Source organism: Xenopus laevis, chromosome 6L (assembly GCF_017654675.1).
Source record: "Xenopus laevis strain J_2021 chromosome 6L, Xenopus_laevis_v10.1, whole genome shotgun sequence".
NCBI lineage: Eukaryota > Metazoa > Chordata > Amphibia > Anura > Pipidae > Xenopus > Xenopus laevis.
In genome coordinates, this window is record NC_054381.1 from 4078496 (window position 1) to 4100250 (window position 21755).

A 21755-nucleotide genomic window follows, 5' to 3' on the forward strand; every position below is an offset into this window, starting at 1 on the left:
AAGCCGGCATTTGAAGGTGGCTGCGGGGAGAGCAGGAGAAGAGCTCAACCAGCACCCGCCTGCAAATAGGAGTGTGAGGCCAGCCTGAACCCACCTGACCCGAGAGTATTGGACCGGCCCGCACATCACTAATAGAGAAGGATTTGCCCCCAACTTCTTTTCCACTGGACAGCTGTGCATTGGGCCCTCACGTAGAGGGGAATGGGGTGTCTTTTGGTAGAAACAGGCCCACACTGACTGACAGATGCCATAGATAGTCACAATTTATTGGTTCTGTGGGGGCTGTTTGGGCCTCTGTGTATTAAAATGCCAGGGCCTTATTTAAATTACAATAGAAAGGGCACATACTGAGCTACAGCTAAGGTTGCCACCCGGCCGGTATTTTACCAGCCTAACCAATAAAACACCTGCCAAGCCTGGGGCTGGTATTACAAAAATACCAGGAATGTAGTTGCCGATAAATTTGTAATACCCTTAACAAAAGCCCCTGGCCCTCCACTGGAAAGTTACCTTTTCTCCGTCTTTTGGCCTTCGCCCGACGTCCAGAAAAAAAAATTCTGAAAAGGTGGCAAAATCTTCTGGTCCAGGCAGGAGAAATATCTAAAAGCAAACATTAAAGGGATCCTGTCATCGGAAAACATGTTATTTTCAAAACACATCAGTTAATAGTGCTGCTCCAGCAGAATTCTGCACTGAAATCCGTTTCTCAAAAGAGCAAACAGATTTTTTTATATTCAATTTCAAAATCTGACATGGGGCTAGACATTTTGTCAATTTCCCAGCTGCCCCTGGTTACGTGACTTGTGCCTGCACTTTAGGAGAGAAATGCTTTCTGGCAGGCTGCTGTTTTTCCTTCTCAATGTAACTGAATGTATCTCAGTGGGACATGGGTATTTACTATTGAGTGTTGTTCTTAGATCTACCAGGCAGCTGTTATCTTGTGTTAGAGAGCTGCTATCTGTTTACCTTCCCATTGTTCTTTTGTTAGGCTGCTGGGGGGGGGGGTGATATCACTCCAATTTGCAGTACAGCAGTAAAGAGTGACTGAAGTTTATTAGAGCACAAGTCACATGACTGGGGGCAGCTGGGAAACTGACAATATGTCTAGCCCCATGTCAGATTTCAAAATTGAATATAAAAAAGTCTGTTTGCTCTTTTGAGAGAAATGGAATTCTGCTGGAGCAGCACTATTAACTATTAATAAAAAATACATACATATATATTTATTATAAAAATAGATTACAATAATAAAACATATAATATCTTTAACCATCCATAACTGCTCCATCCCTGTGAGAAGGTGGCAAAGACATCAGTGCAAAAAGAGCCAAACTGCCAGTTTATAAACAAACTGGACACCTCTTATGGTTTGCACTCTTATCATCATCATCCATTTAATTTGTCACATATTCAGGAATGGAAGTTCTGAAATAAATGAAATATAAACATATTAAAACAAATTTTCTATTTTTTTTCAAATTCAAATCGAATTTGGACTATTCCCTAGTCAAAGTACCCAAAAAATAGCTTGAAATTCGATTTTTTTTTTATTTCATTTGAAAATTCACCTCGACCTTTGATAAATGTCATTTGTAAAGAGAAAAAACTTGAATATATTTCAGGTTAGATTTCCTGCAGGCGACATTTCTCTACTTACCTGATTGTGTAGAAAAGAAATGTCGACATAGTCCAACGATAAATATGAACATATGTAAATATGTGCTGATCATTATTTCTGTAGATTTATAATTCTGTTGAATAAAGAAGAAATGAAAGAAAATATAAGTAAAAATACAAGTAAAGGGATCCATAACTAGACACAATATATTTTATTAACGTTGCTCAGGTTTCTTGAGAAATATTCTTTCTGCTCTGTGTTTTTTATATAATAAACTAAGATTAATTGTTCTCACACACTCCCCACAATAGTAAATTGGGGGTACGTTATCAAAATTCGAGATTGTTTTTTTTTCTCAATTCAAAAAATGGAAACAAAATGCGAACATGAGAGGGGTCATTCATGGCCACATTATTTAATTCAGTTACAGTAGAAGCTCCATTTTACATTTCATGACTTTATGCATACCTCCCAACATTTTGGAAGTAAAAAGAGGGACAAAAAAATTTTTCCCGCATGTAGCGCAGCAATTTTTTGGACCACACCCTTTCTGTGGCCACACCCCCTAATTACCATGTTTGTTTTACAAAATTTGGCAGGTTATGAAAGTTTGAAAATATTTCTCCTTATCTAAACTGTTTTTTGTGTCTCAAAATTGTTACAAAGTATCTTATTTGCACCTGTTAGCTGTTCTGGGCTCTCTGCTAAAAGCCAATTAAGTGAGAAACTTTGTTTCTTTTTCTGGCTGTTCAGTGCAGAGAAAAGAGAGACTTCGACTCCGAAAAAGGGACAGTTGGGAGGTATGCTTTATGGGACCAGCGAAAATGTGTAAAATCCAGAAAAACATAAAATTGGGGAAATGTTAAGGTTAATGTCCTCAAAGGATATACATACTGGAGTAAATTTGAAATACAGTACAGGTATGGGATCTGTTATCCGGAAACCCATTACCCAGAAAGCTCTGAATTATGGAAAGACTGTCTCCATTAGACTCCATTATAATCAAATAAACTAAAGTTTAATAAATGATTTCCTTTTTCTGTGTAATAATAAAACAGTCGCTTGTACTTGATCCCAACTAAGATATAATTAATCCTTATTGGAGGCAAAACCAGCCTATTGGGTTTATTTAATGTTTATATGATTTTCTAGTAGACTTAAGGTAAGAAGATCAAAATTAGGGAAAGATCCATTATTCAGAAAACCCCAGGTCCTGAGCATTCTGGATAGCAGGTTCTATAGCTGTACTCAATGTAATAAATAAGGAATGGGCAGAGACAGTAGCAGAACTATAGGGAGCTCCACAGTGGCATAACTAGTTGTTACTGGGCCCCATAGCAAATTCAATTTAGGGCCCCAAAATATTTATAAGTTGGCCTATTTTACCAAGATATATTAAAATTGCTAATTAATTAGGGTCTCACTGGGCCCCCTACACTCCTGGGCCCCCCTGCAACCGCAGGGTCTGCTTCCTCTATAGTTACGCCCCTGGAGCTCCAATAAGGAGCCAGTGTTAAAGCCCAGAGTAAACGCAGCCCTTATATTATTCATTATTACCCACAGCATCTCTTCAATAATCCCGCCCACTGCAGGCTCGCCCCGCCCATTCAGGGTCACGTGACTGGTGTGAGGAGGATCCTTCTCCTAGAAAGTGTTCATTAACTAGTGCAGGCAAATCTCACGTACCCGACTGATAACTTGTAGCCGTTTTGTTTATTGGTAGAGAGAGATACGGCTGCACCTAAACTCACAAGTGCTAATGTTGCTGCTCTCGCTGTGTGGAGTAATGTGCCCACCTACAACATGGCGGAGCAGCTCTCCATCGGACGACGTGACTAGGAGGGAACGTCTGATTGGTTCTTTGATTTCAGTCACTGAAATGAATTCTCTTCCGTTATGTCATAGGGAGGAGACACAGGAACAGATTCTGCAGAAGAGAGAGATGTGTCTGTCATACACTGTGTGTATTCATCTCCTACACTGAGCTGAGATATGAGAGGCTGTGTCCTGCTGCTGCCTGTAACTCCCTGTAACAACTCCCTGCAACTCCCTCCTCCTGTGTCCCTGACATTCCCATCCCCCGTACTCACATCTCCAGCCTCATCTACTGGGTAAGTCATTTTCCCTCCTCCTCCTCCTCCTGTACTGTCTGTGGGACTGGGGCTTAATCCTGCTGCAGGGACTGATAGAGAGGGGAGACTGGGGGTTAATCCTGCTGCAGGGACTGATAGAGAGGGGAGACTGGGGGTTAATCCTGCTGCAGGGACTGATAGAGAGGGGAGACTGGGGGTTAATCCTGCTGCAGGGACTGATAGAGAGGGGAGACTGGGGGTTAATCCTGCTGCAGGGACTGATAGAGAGGGGAGACTGGGGGTTAATCCTGCTGCAGGGACTGATAGAGAGGGGAGACTGGGGGTTAATCCTGCTGCAGGGACTGATAGAGAGGGGAGACTGTGGGACATGGGGAACATTTGTGTTTCTGGTTAAAAGGCAGATGGAAAGGATCTCCGTATCTTTACTGTACTCTTGACTGTAGAGTATTCTGTGAATTTGGTTGCTATGGGTTACAGCCCAGTGTTGATAAATTACCTCCACTGTCTTTAATTCTGTTTCCCACAGAGATGCCAGTCCTTGTCATGGATGTCAGACAGTCCTGATATGCAATTAATGTGGATCACAGACGACCCTCCTGCCTCCCCACAGCAAGAGGAGCACCAACCAGTCTGAACATGGAGTCACATCTGTCTGGTGAGCAAAATATTTATTTGTCTGACATTGGACTCAAACACCCTAACCCCCCATAGAGGAGCCAATAGAATAAACTCACTGCACAGCATGCGTTTATTTCTCTAATAATACCAGAGGCACTTCTCAAATAAGAAAGAAAGTATGGTGTATTTATCATCGTTTATCTTATAATCAATAATATATGGCATTTTTAAAAACGTGAGACTAAAAACAGTCTTTAAGTATATTAAATTAAATTGTCTCTGGTCCCAGTCTGTATTAGAAAAGACTGTTGGTCCTATTGGTCGTTCCCTAGCAACAAAATAAGATGTGGCCGGCCAATCATAGCTCTGCCCTCAGCTCAGCTACTGACTGCCACCTTGCCCACCAAATAGATTGGCATCACTCAGTGTAAACTGCCACGTGCCACAGGGTTGAACAGTCCAGTTAAAAGGAATGGCTGGTGGTGTCGGCAAAAAGTATTTGGGGCCATTTTCAGGAATGCGGCAGAATTAAATCTAATGGTAAACACTTGTTTGTAGCAATTTGTCCCCTGGTTTTCTTCCTAGGGTGCGACCCAAGATTAGAAGTGAAATTGGAGAATGAGGAGTTGGACTGTAAGAATCATCTGAACTTGGTGACTTGTGAAATGGGTCCCCCTTTTATTAATGGTGAGTTTATTATTGTAAAGCATTTTCCATATTTAAAACTTAAAAAAACATATTTATTGAACAATCAGGCTTAAATGCTAAACCCCTGGGTTCACTGGTAATGTCGCTCTTTATTTGTAGGCTTTGCTCTCTCTGAGCCACGAACTGTACAGATAAAGACTGAGACTGAGGAACTGCACAATGAACATCATCTGAACCAAGTGGAGAGCTCAACAGTTCCACTTACTGATGGGGGTAAGTAATCATAGTTTAGGGGTCTCACTGCTTGTGTCTGTGGGTCAGTAATACTGGAGTTTAGGGGTCTCACTGCTTGTGTCTGTGGGTCAGTAACACTGGAGTTTAGGGGTCTCACTGCTTGTGTCTGTGGGTCAGTAACACTGGAGTTTAGGGGTCTCACTGCTTGTGTCTGTGGGTCAGTAACACGGGAGTTTAGGGGTCTCGCTGCTTGTGTCTGTGGCTCAGTAACACTGGAGTTTAGGGGTCTCACTGCTTGTGTCTGTGGGTCAGTAACACTGGAGTTTAGGGGTCTCACTGCTTGTGTCTGTGGGTCAGTAACACTGGAGTTTAGGGGTCTCACTGCTTGTGTCTGTGGGTCAGTAACACGGGAGTTTAGGGGTCTCACTGCTTGTGTCTGTGGGTCAGTAACACTGGAGTTTAGGGGTCTCACTGCTTGTGTCTGTGGGTCAGTAACACTGGAGTTTAGGGGTCTCACTGCTTGTGTCTGTGGGTCAGTAACACTGGAGTTTAGGGGTCTCACTGCTTGTGTCTGTGGGTCAGTAACACTGGAGTTTAGGGGTCTCACTGCTTGTGTCTGTGGGTCAGTAACACTGGAGTTTAGGGGTCTCACTGCTTGTGTCTGTGGGTCAGTAACGCTGGAGTTTAGGGGTCTCACTGCTTGTGTCTGTGGGTCAGTAACGCTGGAGTTTAGGGGTCTCACTGCTTGTGTCTGTGGGTCAGTAACGCTGGAGTTTAGGGGACTCACTGCTTGTGTCTGTGGGTCAGTAACGCTGGAGTTTAGGGGTCTCACTGCTTGTGTCTGTGGGTCAGTAACGCTGGAGTTTAGGGGTCTCACTGCTTGTGTCTGTGGCTCAGTAACGCTGGAGTTTAGGGGTCTCACTGCTTGTGTCTGTGGCTCAGTAACACTGGAGTTTAGGGGTCTCACTGCTTGTGTCTGTGGGTCAGTAACACTGGAGTTTAGGGGTCTCACTGCTTGTGTCTGTGGGTCAGTAACACTGGAGTTTAGGGGTCTCACTGCTTGTGGCTGTGGGTCAGTAACACTGGAGTTTAGGGGTCTCACTGCTTGTGTCTGTGGGTCAGTAACACTGGAGTTTAGGGGTCTCACTGCTTGTGGCTGTGGGTCAGTAACACTGGAGTTTAGGGGTCTCACTGCTTGTGTCTGTGGGTCAGTAACACTGGAGTTTAGGGGTCTCACTGCTTGTGTCTGTGGGTCAGTAACACTGGAGTTTAGGGGTCTCACTGCTTGTGTCTGTGGGTCAGTAACACTGGAGTTTAGGGGTCTCGCTGCTTGTGTCTGTGGGTCAGTAACACTGGAGTTTAGGGGTTCTCGCTGCTTGTGTCTGTGGGTCAGTAACACTGGAGTTTAGGGGTCTCGCTGCTTGTGTCTGTGGGTCAGTAACACTGGAGTTTAGGGGTCTCACTGCTTGTGTCTGTGGGTCAGTAACACTGGAGTTTAGGGGTCTCGCTGCTTGTGTCTGTGGGTCAGTAACACTGGAGTTTAGGGGTCTCACTGCTTGTGTCTGTGGGTCAGTAACACTGGAGTTTAGGGGTCTCACTGCTTGTGTCTGTGGGTCAGTAACACTGGAGTTTAGGGGTCTCACTGCTTGTGGCATTTTCTCCCATTCAGAATTTGTTCCAAAAGTAAAGATGGAGAATACAGAGTCGGCCTTTAAGGAACATGAAGTCACGGCAGAGAGGGAAATGGATTCAGTTTCTACAGTAGGTGAGACATGCGTTTATAGGGTTAAATAAAATGCTGGTTCTGCAGAGCACAGGCTTATAGAGTGGGGGGGGGAGGGTATAGGTTTGCCAGGAATTGGTACAACTCAGCACCTGTAGTAAGTCCTGCCCTGCACCCCCAGGTACCAGAGACTCACTCAGGATATAAACCTCCAACTGTAACCGCTCTGTGTGACCTGTAACTACTGACATTCTGTGTTATTCACTTTATAGGTTTCCCAGTGACTGAACCAGGAGCAATGCAGATAAAGACAGAGAAAGAAGAAGCAGAGTGTGAAGATCATCAGGACCCAATGGAAAGTGCAGCAGTTCCACTTACTGACGGGGGTATGTGAGCAGCAATATTGCCAACACTGGGTTTGAAAGGGGCAATTCACCTTTAAGTTAACTTTTAGTATGTTATTGTATGGCTAATTCTAAGAAACGTTTCAATTGTTCTTTTTTATAGATTTTAAATGATTTTTATCTTAGATCCTATGGAATTTTTAAAGGAGAACTAAACCCTAAAAATGAATGGCTAAAAACGCCATATTTTATATAGTGAACTTATTGCACGCAGCTAAAGTTTCAGCTTGTCAATAGCAGCAATGATCCAGGACTTCAAACTTGTCACAGGGGGTCACCATCTTGGAAAGTGTCTGTGACACTCACATGCTCAGTGGGCTCTGATTGGCTGTTGAGAAGCTAAGCTTAGGGCTCGTCACTAATTATCCAGCAGAAAATGAGCTTCCCTGGCTGTAATATAAGCTGATGCTACAGGTTTGCTGATTATTCAATTCTGATGCTAATTGCACTGGTTTCTGTGCTGCCATGTAGTAATTATGTGTATTAATTACTAATCAGCCTTATATTGTGACATTTCTATTCTATGTGTACTGTATATTGTGAGTGGGTCCCTAAGCTCAGTAAGTGACAGCAGCACAGAGCATGTGAATCAGTGAATCAGCAGAAAAGAAGATGGGGAGCTACTGGGGCATCTTTGGAGTCACAGATCTTTACTGCTAAAGGGCTGTGGTTGCCTTGGGCTGGTACAGAAGCACAAAACATCATGTACAATATTTCTACCTACTTCTTTAGTTAGGCTTTAGTTCTCCTTTAAGCCTGGCTGACTTTTGGGCAGATATTGATCAGGGAAACCTGTCAGAAGGCCCCACACACTGGACAATAAACTATCGACTAAATCTGACGGCACCTTATATCTGCCCATGTATGGGGGCCTTAACCCACAGATCTTTCAATAAATGAAAAAACAAGGGTTATAGGCAGGGTTGCCAGGTTGGCTTCTTTAGGGAGTATTTGAAGGTTTGTTTTAGAATGGTCGGCCTTAGTCGAGCTTGATATATAAAGAGAGAGCAGAGTCAATATGAAGGGTAGAAAGGTTTATTTGCATGCACTGGATCTGTATTGCATTGTGTACATGTGACAGTTTGTTGTATTGATGTGTCCAACTCATAGGGCAATTCATGGCTTCCAGTCAGACCCCTGAGAGGTCCGTGGCAAGCAGAACACTTGAGAGGGATGTGCCCCCAGAAGTGGCTCCTGATACAGGCAGTCTCCTGAGACAGAGCATGATGCTGCTGGGAGAGGAATCCTTCCCGTTACGGCCGCACTCTAACGAGCAGCGCTCCAGTCTCTGCACCTTTGACTCCGCCTCTGTTCACTGCCAGGACTGCGTGGAGCACAAGCGACTGATCAGAGAACTACAGGAGCAGCTGGAGTTTCTCAGAGGCACAGTCTCAGAAACGGTCAAATCAGCTGTATCGGAGGCAGTGACTGCAGCCACAGAGGCTCTGACGCATTCCATGCGGGACATTGTGAGAGATGCCGTGGCTCAGGCCATGACTAATAACATCAAGAAGGAAGCAGCAAATCAAAGCCAAGTCCCTGAGTGTGAATGCCCAGCCGCCCCCTTACCTCCAACACCTAAAAACAGTGATGGGGATGAGATGGTCACTGTCACCCCCCCTCCTGCTAGTGATGTCAGCAAAGCAGAGAAGAGCTGGCACTCGAGTTATAAGAGCAACTCATTCCCTGGCACCAAGAGCAGCTCACCATCAACGTCAGGGGCCGGCAACTGGAAAATAGGGGAGCAGCTGCCGGACATTGTCCTGGCCCCTTTGTCTAAAAAAACCCTCACCTACCTAGCCCGCCGCGCAAACAACGAATGCCACCGATTTGCACAAATGATTTTCCAGCACCATGTCCCCTTCCCTCTGTACCAACAATGGGCCAAGCATGTCAATATCGACGGCTCCCGGGGGAAGAAGGCCCTACCCCGAAATCTAATGCGGGATATTATGCTCCAGACAGAGGCCAAGTTCCGCCTCACCGACCAGGACCGTAAAAAAGTCAAGGACACCATCAATGCCCTGCTGAGAATGCCCAGGGGCGCCAGCTGGATCTCAGGGCCGGACAGTTTAAATTAAATGAAATTGGACTTGGGGGTAGAGCACTGCCCTTTTTATTGGCTCTTTTAGTGAGTACTGTATGTAAATAACCCTGTGTGAATGTAGCGCTTCTTGTTTTGTATGCATGATGATGGGGAAAAAAACAATGAATTGTTCAAATGCAAAATGACTCCGAACAATATGAAACCAAACCCAAAGATTTAACAGGAAAAAAAAGTGTTTTTAAATCATTTCAATTTTCCTTGTTTTTCCTTTACATACACAGAGGTGAGAACTGCACTCAACAAGAAATACACCGGCCATTTATATTGGGATCTATTTATGGAATTGTATCGGCTATTACCGACATCAACGTCTCAGCAGTGGAATGATTCGTTGTTGGGCCCCTAAACACAGGCAATTTATTTAACTCATGGAAAAACAATGGAATAAATATGTTCCATATCCTTTAGCCAACGGATCGTATATCCCATGTACTCGGGTACATTCACTTACAAAGGCAAAGAGAGCAAAGAAAGATTCAGAATGGGGGAGTCTAGGGGCTGCCATCTCAGGGGCCTGCGCCTCCTCCTGCGCCTCCTCCTGCAACCTACTTCCGCACTTGGGCCTCCTGCCCTAGCCGCAAACTCCAGTACCTTAGTTTATCTTGTTACAGCCACAATTGGGTCCGGGGGGAAGATAAGGGTACAGCGCCCAGGGTGGGGAGAAGATCTGGGTCTATCGGGGCTACAGTGTGTCCTGCCGGCTAGTCTGACCCTGATAATTCTCTTGGCTCAATTGCAGCACCCCGAGAACCCATAGCAGGATGGCACAGTGGCAATTCCATATCTAAATACCCCCAGTGACAGATACTTACAGGGAAAGAAGCAACAGGTGAGAAAGAAGCAGAGGTAACAATGAGTGAAAATATACTGCATGTACCAATACTGCAGGGGATGCTGTGGATTTTGGAGCAGGACTGGGGAAGCCACTAGGTAAGACCAGGCAGACAAGACTTCTCTGTTGCAGAGACTGACATGGCTATGGCTGTAACACTTCATGGCAGCAACTTGTTAACCTCTATATATGAAGAATCAGCCCGCTTCTGTAGGCTTCTTCTGTAGGCCGTTTCTGTAGGCTTCTTCTGTAGGCTGCTTCTTCGGTAGGCTGCTTCTGTAGGCCGCTTCTGTAGGCTGCTTCTGTAGGCTTCTTCTGTAGGCTGCTTCTGTAGGCCGCTTCTGTAGGCTTCTTCTGTAGGCCGTTTCTGTAGGCTTCTTCTGTAGGCTGCTTCTTCGGTAGGCTTCTTCTGTAGGCTGCTTATTCGGTAGGCTGCTTTATTAACATGTATTTATATAGTGCCAACATATAGCATAGCGCAACAGAATCTAGACATGAACAGAAAGTAAAGGTTCTGTCTAGATATTATAAATCGAATTGCCATTGGAATTATCCTACCATGGGTTCTGGGGTATTATACACAGAACTGGCACTGTATCTATCTGCCGTGGGTTCTGGGGTATTATAAATGGAATTGGTCCTGTATTTATCCTGTGTGTTCTGGGGTATTATACATACAACTGGCTGTATATTTATCTTGTCATGGAGGGGTGGGGTGCAGCTCCACTTCATAGATGAAAAACTAAAACTGCTTCTATACCGGAATGCATTGAATTTTAAACAAAGTTTGAATGATAAGTCTATTCAGCACCAATGTATTATGATATAAAGAGGCAAATAAGGCCGACAACTCTACACTGAGCAACTGTACCAAAAAAGCCGAATTTCCTGTATATGTTCGACTCAAATCCTAGAGTTACTGTATATGCCTCTCTGAGTTCTACCCTATAGTTTATTTATGAGCAATATGGTTGGGATATTTCACTGGATTCCTTTCGTTCGCTGTCCACAGCTCATAGAGATCAGTTTGTAGAGTTGGGTAATGGCCCACCTTTCTAGATGGGGGAAAAGCCTGAGATGAGACAGTAGAGATAATCAAAGAGTTTACATTGGTGACACATTGATACTCATTCCCTTCTAGATGGCGCTAATGAAATATCGTCTGTTTCATCTTACGCAGACTTTCCCTCCTGCATCTCCTCGTATCATGTGACGAGTGATAACTTACCCTACTGGTCACACAGATCTCTACTGGAAGAAACACCACAGGCCTGATCCATTCGGCTGTACAGAAACAACGCAGGTGCAACATCATACACAGGTTATTTACCAACTATAGGTTTTATTTCATAATTCTCGGAGAAATGACTAACTGGCCTCGCTGCTCCCCTCAACTTGATCTTTATTAAACCTGATCTAGTCCAAATAAATTCATTATCCTACATTATAAGAATCTACCAGGACTTCATGCAGGTCAGGAGCCCAAGGCCCAACGGCCTACAGTTCTAGACGGCTACACAGTTATTAGTTACACTTCCCATCATGTCTTAGACCAGTGATCCCCAACCAGTGGCTCGTGAGTAACATGTTGCTCCCCAACCCCTTGGATGTTGCTCCCAGTGGCCTCAAAGCAGGAACTTATTTTTGAATTCCAGGCAAGTTTTTGTGGTATAAAAAACAGCTGTACTGCCAAACAGAGTCTCAATGTAGGTTGACAATCCACATGGGGGCTACTAAATGGCCAATCACGGCACTTATTTGGCACCCCAAGAACATTTTTCATGCTAGTGTTGCTCCCCAACTCCATTTATTTCTGAATGTTGCTCACGGGTTCAAAAGGTTGGGGATCCCTGGCTTAATGTGTGTGTTGTTTCTGGTTAATACATTACGATGTGGCAAGTTCTCTATTCATCTTCTTCCCCTACATTCTGTACATGTAGTATGTTCCTCTCGGCGTGGATAGTCTGATGTTTGTAGAGAGTGCACTTCTGTGTGAAGCGTTTGCCACATTCTGTACATTTGAAGCGCTTCTCTCCTGTGTGAATGGCCTGGTGTTTGTAGAGAGTTCCCTTCTGCGAGAAGCTTTTGCCACAGTCCGTGCAGACGTAGGGTTTCTCCCCAGTGTGAATTTTCTGGTGACTGTACAAGTTGCTTTTCTGAGAGAAGCTTTTGCCGCACTCTGTACAAATGAAAGATTTTTCCCCCGTGTGAATGGTCTGGTGGCTCTGCAGATTGCCTTTTCGAGAGAATGTTTTCCCGCATTCTGTGCAGGTGAATGGTTTCTCCCCCGTGTGGATCTTCTGGTGCCGGTGAAGGTGGCTGCTGTGAGAGAAGCTTTTCCCACATTCTGCACATTGACAAGGTTTCTCCCCCTTGTGAGTCTTCTGATGTCTGTTAAGGATGCTTTTATGGGAGAAGCTTTTCCCACATTCTGAGCAGTTGTATGGTTTCTCCCCTGTGTGAACTCGCTCGTGACTCTGCAGATTGCTCTTAAGAGAGAAGCATTTGCCACACACTGAGCATGTGAATGGTTTCTCCCCTGTATGGACCAGCTGATGTCTCTGACAATGAGATTTTCGACTGTAGTGCTTCCCACATACTGCACAGAAGTAAGGCTTGTCTTCCGCGTTCTCTATGGAACGTATATTAGACGTGTCAGTTTGGGTGCAGACGTGGGTGAGAAGGTCACTATTCAGAGAGAAGCTTTTCCCACATTTACTACAGATAAAACCTGATGAATCAGAGCTTGTTATGCAATCGTCGTATCTAGAGCCAGACTCGCACTCCTGCAACGGCTCCTTGGTGGTTCCCAATGTATCTTCCTGAATTAAACGATTCTCGTGTTTCCGCCAAGACCTGAGGGTCTTCGAGTTCCAACGGCTGCCGTTATCTGCGTTAAACATAAATCAAACACGGCGGGTCAGAAAACATCAGTAAAACTTGGTATTTGGGAATGATGTAGATCTTATGACAGAAAACAACAGATATTAACAGATCCCGGGCACAGTAAACTTATTGCAGGAGAATAATGAAAACCTTTCAAGTTTAGCGCGGCTGCCATTTTCTGATATGGCTAATTATTCTGAAGGTGGAGGGTTAGACGAGGATCTACTTTGTGCTACTCACCGGCTCCAGGAAGAGATCCTGTTTCCTTAATTATTACAGTCATGTGATCCTCAGTGTCCGACTCTTCATCCTCGGCACCTGGCAATGCACAGAGGATTAGGCAGTTAGAGGTGTCTCCACCCAATAGTAAAGGAAACTTTTTTTTTAAAGTGGGCCATGAATTTGTCCTTGGCTTTCCACAACTCAAGTTTAGGGGTCCCTCCTTCATTTGACAGAACTATATTGTCTTTATTACTCTGCAGTTGTTGGGCTAAGTATCTAGGGCAGGGGTGAGGGCATTACGGTGATTTCCAGTGGAGTTATGTGACAATAAAAGCCTGTGCCAGTCAAAGGTTTCCTTTAACTCGTCTAAAGCAGTTACATTAATAAAAGGAAACATCCCATTGGCTGTTTTTTGCTGGTACATAACTCCTGCTGATCTTTCATGATGGCATAAAGGCTCTGTTAATATTCCAGTGTTCTGATTGGCTGCGTGTCAATCTAGCCCCCTGAATGTCCTTATTCTTTCAGGAGGGCCCTGTCTGAATGTTATTACACTTCATCATGATCTCCCATGAAGGAAGAATGTGCTCTTGTGCACTGCGAGAACAGGGCACCTCCAGACAGGTGTATTAATGGACTTTACTACTGAGCAATGTTTAATATTCAGTTTGCTCTGACTACGACAACTATAACCTACCGGAACATAGTAACATAGTAAGTAAGGTTGAAAAAAAGACACACGTCCATCAAGTTCAACCTTAAGTCTGTATATAACCTGCCTAACTGCCAGTTGATCCAGAGGAAGGCAAAAAAACCCATCTGAAGTCTCTCCAATTTGCCTCAGAGGGGGAAAAATTCCTTCCTGACTCCAAAATGGCAATGGGACCAGTCCCTGGATCAACTTGTACTATGAGCTATCTCCCATATCCCTGTATTCCCTCACTTGCTAAAGATGATGATGAACTAAATTGGTGATCCCCAACCAGTAGCTCATGAGCAACATGCTGCTCTCCAACCCCTTGGATGTTGCTCCCAATGGCCTCAAAGCAGGAGTTTATTTTTGAATTCCAGGCTCCTGTAGGCTACCAGTCCACATAGGGCTACCAAATAGCCAATCACAGCCCTTATTTGGCACCCCAGGAACGTGTTTAATGCTTGTGTCGCTCTCCAGCTCTCCTTTTTACATCTAAATATTGCTCACGGGTGAAAAAGGTGGGGGACCCCTGGACTAAACTTGGGTACAGCATCCGGTTTCCTATGTGATATCTGGGGTCCATGTTGGCTGCAGCTGCTATTAGAGATAGTACTTGTTTAATCTCAAGGGATACCAAATTGGCAATCTTTCTGTTAAACCAGTTGATTAAACTTAGCTCATCACAGGAGGAAAAGCAGCATATAACAGCCAATCAGACTTATGCTTTCAATAATCTCTCTGCAGTTGACCAGTCAAAGCGGATGGAACATTGTCTGCTATGGGTCACACCAACAAAGTAGAGAATTGCCCCTCCCAGAGATTGATGCCACCTTTATATAGCTAAAGTCGAATTATTCAAAAAAGAACAAAACCCACAGTTTAGCCAAAAACCCTTATCCTCCCCCAAACTCAAGGAAAACCCCCAGATCTATGCTGCTTCCCTGTCCTTGTGCTGAAAAGGATGGAGCTGTACACCAGTGTTGGTGGCCACTTTGGCTACTGGAATTCCAGTCACTGGTCACTGGAGCATGCAGTTTCTAGTGCAAATGTTCATAATCAATTGTTTCCAGAAGCCAAAGACTGAAAGTCAAGTGTTCAGTACAGGGTCATTCTGTGGCCTTCCTTGGTGTTGGTTCGGAGAAGGGAAGGAGGTGTGTGCAGGGGACCCACAGATAAACCACTCAAACTACTAAATGAGATAATTACTTCCAGTACAAATTAAAGCCCTATCCTATTTACATAGTGAGGACATATCCTGCAGAGAGATTACACATCCTTCCTATCAGTCCCTGCCCCAGTGGAGCTTACAATCTAAGGTCCCCAGTCACACACGCAAAGTAGGTTCAGTTTGATCCGGAGCCAATTAACCTGCCTCTATGTATTTGGGGTGTGGGAGGAACCCGTCGGAGACACCGAGTGAACATACAAACTCGATTGAGATAGATCAGAGAGGCCAGTGCTAAGTGTAGAGGGAGCCTGCATTAAGGCATGTGGCACAATGATGGCCGAAGCCCTGTATCCTTTGTGAAAGATTCAGCCAAATACAAAACCCAATCCGAACCCTAATATGTACATATAAATCAGCGAGGGGGAGGGAGAAAGAGAGCCGCACCTGCAGCAATTGTTTAACTTCTTTTTGTGATGAAAAGTCACATGATTTTAAGGATTCTGGTTTGGCCAGGCGCAAGGATTTGGCCAGATCCTGCTGAAATGGGTGAATCCTGGCTGAATACCAAACCAAATCCTGGATTCGGTGCATCCCTAATTCCTATACTAACCATTCAGTCATCTCTACAGAGAGAAGGTTCCTTTTGCAGTACAGAAATAAAAACATAAATAACACACTGCGCACAGGTTTTCTGTACATGTAGGTGTGGTTTAATGGTTTTGCATAGTTAAAGGGCCAGGTAAACATACATTTCTCCTGCAAATACTGCGGGAATCACAATTATTTAGTGCAACAACACAAACAGGGTGAATGTCCTACATGGCCAATAGTATGTGGGCACACTGAGCCACGCCAGCATACGTGCCACTAGATGTAGCCAGGGCCGCTATCAGGGGGGCACAGGGTAATTCTGCCCGACTGTGCCCGACTTTTTGAAATAGCTGGGTCCCCCTTGACAGCGCCGAAGCCATGCTGCATCTGCCGTAATCCCGAACCACCGAAGAAAGCAAAGTCCTAAAAAGCCAAAGTTGAAGTCCCAAAGCTACGAAAAGGCCCAAAGCTGCAAAAAGATCCAAAGCCGCGAAAAGACCCGAAGCTGCAAAAAGACCCAAAGCCGCGAAAAGACCTGATGTCATGAAAGGAGCTGAAATTGAAGTCCCGAAGCCACGAAAAGACCCAAAGTCAAGAAAGGAGCCGAAGTTGAAGTCTTAAAAAAGCCATGAGTTCAGTTCTACTGAACACCAATGTGTTTTTTTTATTTTATTAAACCCCTGGCAACCAATTTTAATACTCTATAGGCCCCTGCCACCAATGTTTTTGAAAAAAATATTCTCTGTGGCCCAAATTGGGGGTGGGGCCCTAGAACCAATGTTTTAAAGTTTTATGGGTGGCCCTGGCGCCAATGTTTTTTTTTTTTTAAAAAAACTTTTATGGGGGGTCCTGGCACTAATTTTTTTTTTTTTACTTATAGGTGGCCCTGTTGACCAATTATTTTTTTTAACTAGGGGGCCCTGACCATCAATGGCTTTTTCTAATTTGTGTGTGTGTGGGGTGTTTACTGTTTTTCAGCGCTGATGTCTGTGTGGTCTTTTAATTGTGGTGTGGGTGGGCGGGATCTGGGGTGGGGCTTGGGGCCCCTTGATTTCTAACGACGGCCCTGGATGTAGCAGTGCCTAACAATTTCGTGCTTCCTACTTTGTTGAACAATTTGGGGAAATGTCCTTTCCTATATCGGCACAATAATACCACGTCTGTAAGTGAGATGGGAGTGGAAGCACTTGAAAGCCCTGACCTCAACTCAACTGAAACTCTGTGGGATAAATGAAAACACCAAACCCCAACATCAGAATACAGTGACATCCCAACATCTAGTGGGAACCTTCCTAAAAGTGGGCCGTAACAGCAGCAAAAGAACTTGGCAACTTCATAACAATCCACTTGGTTTAGCAACAAAAAGTTGGACAGGCAGGTGTCCCCATGCTTTTGGCCATATATTGGCCTCCTGTAGGTGATTTTTTAATGAAAAAAAACATTCAGTACATAGGAAACTCAATATTTATAGTTTCCGGTGTTTCAGTAGACTCTTCTTTTATGAGGAAGCCTTGTTCTGGTAATGAACTATTTGAGATGGTCACTACTGATAGAGAACAGTTATCCACCTTCTCGGGGCTTCTATGGCTTCTTGCTTCATGAGTATTCTGATGTCGTTGCAGGTTGCGCTTAACCGCAAAGCTTTTGCCACATTCTGTGCATGTGAATGGTTTCTCCCCTGTGTGGATGGCCTGGTGTTTGCTCAGATTGCTTTTCTGGTAGAAACATTTCCCACATTCAGAGCATGCAAACGGTTTCTCCCCTGTGTGAATCCTCTGGTGGCTCTGAAGACTGCACTTTAGAGAGAAGCTTTTCCCACATTCTGTACAAGTGAAGGGTTTCGCCCCTGTGTGGATATTCAGGTGTCGATGAAGCTGGCTCTTTTGAGAGAAGCTCTTCTCACATTCTGTGCAGGTGAATGGTTTCTCCCCCGTGTGCACAGTCTGGTGCTTAAGAAGATTACTCTTCTGAGAGAAGCACTTCCCACAGTCTGTACATGTAAACGCTTTCTCCCCGGTGTGGATTTTTTTGTGACTGTAAAGGTTTCTGTTGTGAGAGAAGCTCTTGCCACATTCTGTACAGGCGTAGGGTTTCACCCCTGTGTGAATGTTCAGGTGACTATGCAGGTGGCTCTTTTGCGAGAAACTTTTACCGCATTCTGTGCATGTGAAGGGTTTTACCCCTGTGTGAACGGCCTGGTGTTTGTAAAGATTGTTCTTCTGTGAAAAGCATTTGCCGCACTCTCTACACGTGAAATCTCTCTCGCCCGTGTGAATGGTTTGGTGCCTCCAAAGGTTGCGCTTGACATAGAAGCTTTTGTCACATTCAGTACAAGGGAAAGCTTTCACTCCTGCGTGGATTTTCTGATGGAGGTGAAGGTAACTTCTGTTCCCGAAGCTTTTCCCGCATTCTGTACAGGTGAAAGATTTCTCCCCCGTGTGAACTTTCTGGTGGCTGCGAAGGCTGCTGTTGCGAGAGAAACACTTCCCACATTCTTTACACGGGAATGGTTTCTCCCCTGTGTGAATCTTCAGGTGGCTAAGAAGGTTTCCATTGTGGGAGAAGCTTTTCCCGCACTGTGCACACTTGAATGGTTTCTCTCCTGTGTGGACAATATGGTGTCTGAGAAGGTGACTCTTTTGAGAAAAGGCTTTGCCACACTCTGTACATGTGAATGGTTTCCCCCCTGTGTGGGCCAATTTATGATTTGTCGGATGAAGGTGGCTATTCAATGTATGACTATTGGCCTTCACAGGCTCCTCTTCTGCATCCTCTGCCCTCACTTCATTGTTGTTATCCCCACAGACATGAGTAAGAAGATCCCTATTCCCAGAGAAACTTTCCCCACATTTACAGCAGATAAGACCCAATGTCGTGGGCATTTCTGAGCAATTGTCATATCTTGTGGAAGCCTCACACTCCAGCAATACTCCAGACTCCTGTAATGGCTCCTTGGCTGCATCCAATGTATCTGAGCACTCACTGGCTTCTGGTACCTTACATGACCAAGGTCTGGGGGGTTCAGAGGCCCAATTCTTTTCATCTAACAGAAGAAAAGAAACAAGACCTGTCAGATGAGAAGTTGAACTGACAGAATTCCCCACAATTCATCAAACTGTCAGACATTACGGAGAGAGTGCAATATGGAAGCATTTTATTGGCCCTCTGCTTGGCCATTGACCATCTGGTCACAGAACTCCAGGAATGGTCTCTTCCACGTGGCAACTTAACAGCGGCTCTGAACTGAATGTGAGAGGCGAAGCACTAAACCAATCGATGCGCTTCTTGAAATAGTCTTTGAGGTCGGAACAGTTGCCTGTCTTTATCCAAACCCGGAAATCTTTCTGCACATTGTCCATTTCTTAATGGGAACTGAAATGCCTTAAGGTCAGACAGAAGCCGCTATGGGGGAATGTAATATATGTAGACAGACAGATTGACAAATACTGTATATGTTTTCTGTTATATTTGTAAGGTGTATCATTTGATGGCAGTCAGGGATGGTGTATAAAGCACCCAGAGCCCACCATTAGTCCTTTCATCTCCATGAGATCTGCTGAGATGGTGAGAATTTCACTAAGTGGGATGAGCTCTACCAAATTCTTGTGATGATCCATGTAGAGGTGGGCTTGGAGCTTCTGCTCACTCATTGGCCAGTGCTGAGCACACATGAACCTGTCTGCGGGTTTTTCTCACCCCTGAGTCGGAACAACTATTAGGTGGCCTCTCAACTGAAAGCCGTCCATAGTACAAAATACACTGACTTTAGAGTTTGATAACTGGGGATCTCCGTTGTGTTCTTATACCATCTCCCACCCAGCTATACCCACTTACAGGGAAGTCAGCCTGCGATTACCAGTTTATTAAACCTATTTATATACCTGCAAAGTAAAGGTCCTACACGGGTCCATTTATTTAAAACCCGTACCTGACCCATACCCGCAATAGGCCAACCTGGGAACACGCGAAACCAGAAGTGACGTCACATTTGATTGAAAGTGACGTCACTCCGGTGCCGAATCTTCCCAAAAAAAATTAAAAATTGGAAGAACCACAAGGGTGGGTGGGAGGGATCAAGCCTGCACCTTGGTTGGGTACCTAGCCGTGTTACCCACTGAGTGCCCTACTGGCCAAGGAATCGGGGACTTTTTGCCCAAAAGCCGACCACTTTGCCGGTATTTCGCAGGTACCCGACCTGATGCAGGACCTCAAAGAAGTAAAACAATTTCCCGATTTTTCCAAATATATATCAACTTTGCCCATGAGAGGGTTCACTAAGGGGGTTATTTATCAAAGTCCGAATTTATCTCAATATTTTCTGCTGCAAACGCCGATCAAATCCGCTCGGGTTTTTTATGCTTATTTATTATTACATTTTCCCGAAAATTAGCTTTGCGGGAAAAAATCTGATGTTCACGATCTCTTCATCAGATTTTCTCTGAATTTTATGATTTTCTCTGAATTTTCATCCAAAAACTCCAAAAAACTTCGGGGTATTGCACAAAAACCCAGCGCACATCAAAAAATCATTGGGACTTCTCCCGTTGACTTACATGCAACCTCGACAGGTCTGAGATGCCGGAATTTCAGATTCAGACTTTTCCATCCTCAGGGTTTACTAAATTCCAAAAAATTCAGTCAGATTATATAAAAAAAGAATCACAATTTTTTCGTGATTTTTGCATTCGGAGTTTAGTAAATAACCCCCTTAGACTAGGGGAGCTAAGCTCACTGACAAAAACAGAAGAAGATAAAACTTTACTGTTTTTTCCCCCCGCAAGTTTTAAGTCCTGGTCCAGCAACAAGGGATTGGCTAGGCTTGGTGGAAGAAATTTGAAATTTCCTTCAGCCTAGCCAATCCTCTGGCGGCAGGGCCGGGACTAGGGTTGACACCTTTTTTTAGATGAGAACTGGCAGGGGGTAGGCCGGTGACATAGGGGGCAGGCCAGTGATGTTGAGTGGCGGGGCGGTGACATCAGGGATGGGACTGATGATGTGGTGGTCAGGGATTGGCTGACAGCCATGTCATTCACTTCAATGTCCTGTCCAGATTTCCTAACTTTTCACCCGGGCAGCCCTTCTAAAAAACATTCCGGGTGAAATCCAGACAGGTGGCAACCCGGCCCGCGACACTCTGAAGGTAAAAAGCCCTCCTGGATTTTGAATTCCTACCTCAACGGAAGCACGGAGCTGCTGGGATAAAGGATTAGTGCTGGGGGAACAGAGAGGAGAGAGAGAAGCAGTACAGGGGGCAGTACAGGGGGCAGCGCAGTTTATCTTATGACTGTGTCTTTAATACTACCTGTGTTTGTGTGAGTGTGAGCTCCATGCACACAACAATCACAAGCAATGTCCCCTCTAAGGTGTGCGATTGTGCACAAATTTTGAGTCCAAAGAGTTGTGTGAATTTTCCTCACGTGGCCGAAAAGGAATTAGAGGGAACGCCGATCACAAGTGAATTTCATTTTCTTTCAAACACTTTTCCTTCTTGTTCTTCGTGAAAAATAACCCCCTGCCCGTCTACTGCTCGGGGCACCTACACAAGCAACTGCCATTGTCTTCATCTTGCCAATATTCTGGGGGCATTACACATGAATTGTGTACTGGTGCTTAATTTATCTTGGCATATATTTCCACGTGCACAATAAAAATAATAATAATAATAATTAATGATGGAACGGTCACGGAATTTATCCTAGCATATATTTTGTACATGAAATAGGCTTTGCTTCTGGGTATATATCCGGCTTTGCAATAATTTGTATACATGGAATGAAATCTGCTTTTATCATTCCTTGTTTCCTGGAAGTAACTGTACATAATATTGCTATTACTTATGTCCGACAACATCTTAATTAGCCTCCCTCAAGTCAAAAGTCACATCCACCTATGACTTTGAGAATTCAAAAAAACCTCA

The 21755-nt window shown here is 44.6% G+C and overlaps 2 protein-coding genes across 5 annotated transcripts in view; one reads left to right on the forward strand and one right to left on the reverse strand.

Moving 5' to 3' along the window:
- Positions 1-10538, forward strand: part of LOC121394823 (protein Pat-like) — a 63373-nt gene extending 52835 nt beyond the window's left edge. The window contains exons 1-8 of one of the 4 annotated variants that reach the window (XR_005962018.1): positions 3279-3729; positions 4238-4366; positions 4915-5016; positions 5137-5250; positions 6881-6976; positions 7207-7320; positions 8449-9469; positions 9667-10538. Coding sequence is in view for 3 of the 4 variants with exons in the window: in XM_041566956.1 (XP_041422890.1) it covers positions 4348-4366; positions 4915-5016; positions 5137-5250; positions 6881-6976; positions 7207-7320; positions 8449-9419 (1416 nt within the window). In the remaining variant the exon portion in view is untranslated. Of the gene's footprint in view, positions 1-3274; positions 3730-4237; positions 4367-4914; positions 5017-5136; positions 5251-6880; positions 6977-7206; positions 7321-8448; positions 9632-9666 lie in introns of those variants that run through there. The other 3 variants (XM_041566955.1, XM_041566956.1, XM_041566957.1) reach the window with 3 other exon arrangements.
- Positions 1-21755, reverse strand: part of LOC108718443 (zinc finger protein 91) — a 38385-nt gene that overhangs the window by 6316 nt on the left and 10314 nt on the right. The window contains exons 8-11 of the mRNA XM_041566778.1: positions 17286-18881; positions 13404-13481; positions 12184-13167; positions 10459-10709 (exon numbers count right to left, since the gene is read on the reverse strand). Of these exons, the coding sequence (XP_041422712.1) occupies positions 10459-10709; positions 12184-13167; positions 13404-13481; positions 17286-18881 (2909 nt within the window). The remainder of the gene's footprint in view (positions 1-10458; positions 10710-12183; positions 13168-13403; positions 13482-17285; positions 18882-21755) is intronic.